This window comes from Moschus berezovskii, chromosome X (genome assembly GCF_049115385.1).
Source record: "Moschus berezovskii isolate FMDL1 chromosome X, NW_MosBer_1.0, whole genome shotgun sequence".
Taxonomy (NCBI): domain Eukaryota; kingdom Metazoa; phylum Chordata; class Mammalia; order Artiodactyla; family Moschidae; genus Moschus; species Moschus berezovskii.
Window position 1 is genome coordinate 141,931,996 of NC_142488.1, and position 5,439 is coordinate 141,937,434.

At 55.9% G+C, this 5,439-nt stretch overlaps 1 protein-coding gene across 1 annotated transcript; it reads left to right on the forward strand.

The window, feature by feature from the left end:
* Positions 1-3,420: 3,420 nt before the first annotated feature.
* On the forward strand, positions 3,421-4,823 carry LOC148773509 (heat shock transcription factor, X-linked-like). Its single transcript, XM_088834317.1, has 3 exons — positions 3,421-3,429; positions 3,513-3,602; positions 4,266-4,823. Exons 1-3 carry the CDS (start codon positions 3,421-3,423, stop codon positions 4,821-4,823), a joined length of 657 nt encoding a protein of 218 aa, XP_088690443.1.
* The last annotated feature ends 616 nt before the right edge of the window (positions 4,824-5,439 follow it).

The window sequence follows — 5,439 nt, forward strand, 5'->3', positions numbered from 1 at the left end:
CTTGCCTCCTTTGTTGTAGATTAATTGACCATAAGTGCATAAGCTTGTTTTTATGATTTCTATCCTATTTCATTGATCTGTATGCCTGCTTTTGTGCCAGTACCATACTGTTTTGATTACTATAGCTTTGTAGTATAGTCTAAGGTCAAGAAGCTTGATTCCTCCAGCTCCGCTCTTTTTTTTCTTTTTACTTTATTTGAGGGTGTCTGGTCTCTGTTGTGGCACATGGGATCTTTGATATTCATTGAGGCATGTGGGGTCCTCAGGTGCAGTGATCAGAATCCTCAGTTTCAGCACTTGGGATCTTTTTAGATGTGGCATGCAGGGTCTTTAGCTGTAGCACGTGAACTCTAAGTTGTGGCATGTGAATCTCTGTTGTAGCATGCTGACTCTTAGTTGCTGCATGTGGGATCTAGTTCTCTGATCAGGGATCAAACCAGGGCCCCCTACCTTGAGAGAATGGAGTCTTAACCACTGGATGGATCACCACTGAAGTCCCTCCAACTCTGTTCTTTTTTCCCAACATGGTTTTGGCTATTTGGGGTCTTATGTGTCCATACAAATTTCTAGTTCTATGCAAAATACCATTGGCAATTTGAATCTATAGATTGCCTTGCATAGTATAGTCATCTTACAAAACTGATTCTTCCAATCCAAGAACATGGTAAAGTTTTCCATCTTGTGCTGTCTTCAATATCTCTTGTCAATATCTTGCAGCTTTCCAAGTACAGGTCTTTTGCTTCCTTAAGTAGGTTTATTTCTAGGTAGTTTATTCTTTATGATGCAGTTAAATGGGATTATTTAATGGTAAATGGGTAATATCCTGAATTCTGCTATGTGCTTTTAGTGTACAGAAATGCACATAGATTTTTATATATTAATTTTGTATACTGCAACTTCACTGAATTCATCGATGAGCTCTAGTAGTTTTCTGGACCAGGATGCTGGGAGGTCTCTCGGCCAGAACAAAAGGAACCTCAAGTTGCCATGGGCAGCCAAGGGGAGCAGGGGTGGGTGAGCTTCTCTCAGGAATATGCAGGGGCAACCAGAACATACAGAGAGGAAAAGGGGGCCCCAGGGGTTCGGCCATTGGCAAGGACTGCCCTGTCACAATCCTGACAGCTGAGGAGGCAGTCGAGAGTGTTTGAGGGGTCCCAGACAGTCTAAAATGAAACTCGGCTTTTCAGGGGTCTGAGGCATCCCTGGGTCACATGGGAGGGCACTGAGTAGGGCTTCTGTCTACGGGAAACACCGGACAATTCTATCTAGCTCACCAGAGCTGTGTCTAGAAACATTTAATTCAGATGGTGTTTCAGCCCCCAGTTTGCAAGAATTGACAAGGAAACCCACCCCTCAATGGTGAGGGAGGCTTGCAGCATGGAACCGAGGTCCACCGGGAGATCAGTGCTTATGCACCTTAGATGCAGACTTGCTGTGAGACACAGCATGCTTCCCCTTAACCATGTGGCAGTCTTAAGTGTCAGGACCCTCGCCACCTCCTGTACCTCCTCCGAGTCCTCAGGACCCCGTGAGGCAGGTGCCCCTAGGATTACCCTTGTGGGGAAGCAGAGGCTCAGAGTGGGTGAGCCAGGCAGCTGGGGATCAGCAGGGCTGTGGTGCCCGCTGTGGCATCTCCTCCTCACCTGAGCCCTCTCTCTCACCCCACTGTGCCGGGCACCTGGGCCCCAGATGGCTGACGCCATAAGGTCAGAGGCATTTCTGATTCTGGAAGCCTCGGGAAGATCCTCAATCCCAGTAGCAGAGTGGGAGTAGGGGGCATTAGTAGGTTGGGCTGCCCGTGTCGGCTGCCCTGCATGGCCGCCACTTTGATGCTAGAGCACCAGCCCCCAGAGAAGGATGGCATCTCTCATGGCAGAGCCAGATGGAGGTCTCACGGACAGCAGTCATGGGAAAGGGAGTCACACTGTTGCATGAAGTCCCAGGGAGACTGCCTCCTCGCACCTGCCTGGGACTGTGGTGTGCAGAGCAAGGCCGGCCTGGGGTGGACATGGGCATGCTGCAGAGCCCAGAGGATGGTGGCCTGTCCTCCTTCTGTGACCTCAGGACCTCACCCGTCGCCTCCACAACCCCCACCCTTGGGCTCCTGCAGACTGATGGCAGGGCCCGGAGAGGGGCTGTGTAGGGGACCGGATGCCCGGCCAATGACAGTACACAGAGGGCCAGGTGGCTGTACCCTTGACCGTGGACCCCACCCTGGATGAGGCTGTGCTTGAGCGCAAGGGTGCCATGCCTAACCCTCAAGGCACCTATGAACATAGAGGAGGGGCTGACTTTGAGGGTTACACGTCTGTTGGTGCGTGTCTCCCTGGCCCCAGGGCTCCAGGACCAGAAGGCCATGCCCAGTTTTCATGAGTGCTCAGCCTGAAACTTCACGCCCACGCACAAGTGTCATGGTGCCTGCTGCCACGACGAGCATGGGCCAGGAGGCTGACATGCTGACCAGCCTGGGTGCAGCCGGCCATTTATTAGGTCACTTAATGACTGCCTTGCGATGTCAGCCCCGAGGAAGCAGAGGCCTTTGGTGAGGGGCCAAGCACCTTTGTGAGCCTGGACTGCTCCAGGGCACTGCACTGCCCCATTTCCAAGGAGGAGGGACGCACCACCCTCTGTGTGGCTATGGACAAGGAGGGTGCCACGATGGATGGGGTGCTCAGCTACAGGGTTGCTCCCTTTCTTCCAAATACAGGGCCTCTGACCCTCGGCTCAGGGAGATGTGCCTCTCCCTGTGGACCTTTCAGTTACCCTGGCACGACTCAGGCCCACGGGCCACCGCAGCTTCAGGCTGCTGCTAGAAGAGAGCGCTTTCCAGCCTTTGTTGAAGAGGCCGCACACCGAGCGTGGTGCCCTGCCTGGGGGAGAGGGCAGTCTCCTCTCCCTCCCCTTCCCCAGGACGCAGTGGACCATCGTCAACAGTCACTGCCTTGCGTCCAGCTGGTGGGAGGAAGACAGCACTTGCATAGGCATCGATGAGGAGCTCTTCGAGGAAATTTTGGAGAGGGTGGGCTCAGCAAGGTATTTGAGACAGACTGCATGAAGAACTTCGTCCGCCAGCTTGGCCTGTACGGATTCAGCAAAGCGCGCCAGGATGTGCTCCCCTCCCTCTGCCTGAACAACCTGCTCAGGGAGGAACCACCTGTCTGTGTCCTGAGCAAGGTAAAGGTGAGGGAGTACCTGCTGGGCCCTGGGGGCGGGGTGGGTGCCAACCTCAGGGCCTCCGGGGATGGTGGCCGGCCTGCAGGGAAAGCTGTGTGTAAAGACAGGACTGGGGACTGGTGTGACTGCCGGAGCTGCCAGTGCTGCGTGCTGTGTTGGGAGTTGTGAGGGGGAGAGCCTGAGCGTTCTCGGCACAAAGAAGTCACTGCCCCTCCTCTCTTTCTCCGGTGGGGATGTCTGTGCGAGATGACGGAGGTGAGCTGAATGCACAGTAGGGATCAGGTCAGGATACCCGGGGGCCAGCTGTCACTCTGTATCGCCGGCCTGTGGGCCCTTAGATCACAGTCACACCGGGGAAAGAGATGACACTGCTCAAATGCTGGGCCTCCCTGTCCTCCAGCCAGGGCACAAATGGGCCCGGGGTGGAGGCAGGTGGGGGAAGGGGTTTGTGTGCCCCCATGACTCCCTCATGGCTCAAACCTGAAAGAATCCACTTGCAAGGTGGGAGACCTGGGGAGGGAAGATCCCTGCGTTGGGAAGATCTCCTGAAGGAGGGCATGGCAACCCACTCCAGTATTCTTACCAGGAGAATCCCCATAGACAGGAGCCTGGCGGGCTATTGTCCATGGGGTCGCAAAGAGTCGGACATGACTGACTAAGCACATAGCTCCCAAAGCTGTGGAGCAGAAGTTTATTGCAGGGAAGCACAGGTCCTTTCCTGGGAAGTGTCCTGGTCAGTCAAGGAAGTGCAGGCCAGGGGTCGACCCCTGCATAGAAAGCAGAGAAGCTTCTGCACATGCCAAGTCCCCTCTCTGGGCCTTGTACAGACACTCTTGGGCCACTCTGAGTCATTTTCCAAGGGCAAGAGGCCATGGTGAGTTAGTGAGTGTTGAGGATGGGCAAGCTGGGGCACTGCCTCCTGTGGGACAGGGTCCCGCTTTCTCCATGAGGTCTGGGGATGGCTGGGTGAGGGCACCCAGGGGCCCAGCCAGGAGGGTGCTGGTTTCATAAGCCTTTTGAAACTCGGACTTTGCTATTCTCTCTCTCTTGGTGAGCCCCAGTTACAGTTCTGGTGCAGTCCCCTGTTTAAGAGAGACGGCCCACACCTCCTGGGGAAGATGAAGAGGAGAGGGGCTGTTAAGTCTGTGTCTCGGCAGGTGGAGGGCAGGCCGGCAGCCCTGGGTGTCCCTCCTGCGCCCAGCACCACACAGCCACAGGACGGCCTGTCACCCTGCCCTGAGGATGCTCAGGAGACCGCAAGCCACCTGGAACTCACCCCCGCCACCACCCTGGCTGGGACCTATGCTTCCCCTGCTCCTGGTCTGGGGACAGCAGCCCAGCCCCCCTTGTTAGGTCCTGAGGCCTGGCAGCCCAAGGGCACACAGGCTCCATTTTCTCTAATCCCTGCCCTGATGGAGGTGGCTCTGCCCATCGAGGGCCCGTGGCTCTGCTTCACCTGGCCTCCAGCCCAGATGGCTCCTCCTGTGGTGGTGGTTGGCTCCACCACTGTGCCAACCCAAATCTTCCACCTGCCCCCTGGGCAGCTCCCAGTGGCCACGCTGGTGCCTCTGTGCCCCACCTGGGTGCCTATCGTGGCTCAGGCCTGGAACCCCTTCTACTACTGCTCAGGAAGCCCCTCTTTCCCATAAACTCCGGCCATTCTTTCCCATAGTCCCCACCCCCTTCAGGTGTGCCCCCAGAAGACCCCAGATATGCACCCTATTCAGACAGATAGAGGCGGCCCTGTGGTCAAAACACTTCAGGGCAATAAAGAACCTGAAAACACGAGGGATTTCCCGCCCAGCACACATCTTCAGAGCCTCCATCCTGGGCCTGGCCGAGCATTTGAGTCCTCTCAGGCAGCTGCTTGCTCGCAAAGGCAAGAGAGATGGCTGCCCACAACCGGCACAATGTGGGCACCTCTTACACACCTGGGGAAGACCCTCAGATGCTCTGCACCCACTCATTGAAAAGACCCGCCAAGGGCTTGACAAGAGCCTGGCGGTGTGGCTTCACGGGCACAGGGACACTGTCCAGCAGGCTCCTCACTTGACAGATGAGGAGAAATTGTGCCTCCCCTTGTCGGGGGCCCCAAAAGAGCCCTTGCTCTCCTGAGATGCACAGGGCTGGAGCCTGTGGTCCCTGCCCGAGGCCTGTGGGTGTTCAGTTTGGGGGCTCGCTGGTGTCTGGACAGCAGGCCTGATGTTTGGCTTCATTGCAGGGCCTGCATCTGGTGACATTTTCTTGTTTCTCTTTTCTTTTCCT

What these genes read in the sequence shown, in the direction of transcription:
- LOC148773509 (XM_088834317.1), top strand. An exon ending in CAAATGGGCCCGGGGTGGAG is followed by an intron (nt 3,603 to 4,265) that starts GCAGGTGGGGGA and finishes CCCCTGTTTAAG; the next exon opens with AGAGACGGCCCACACCTCCT.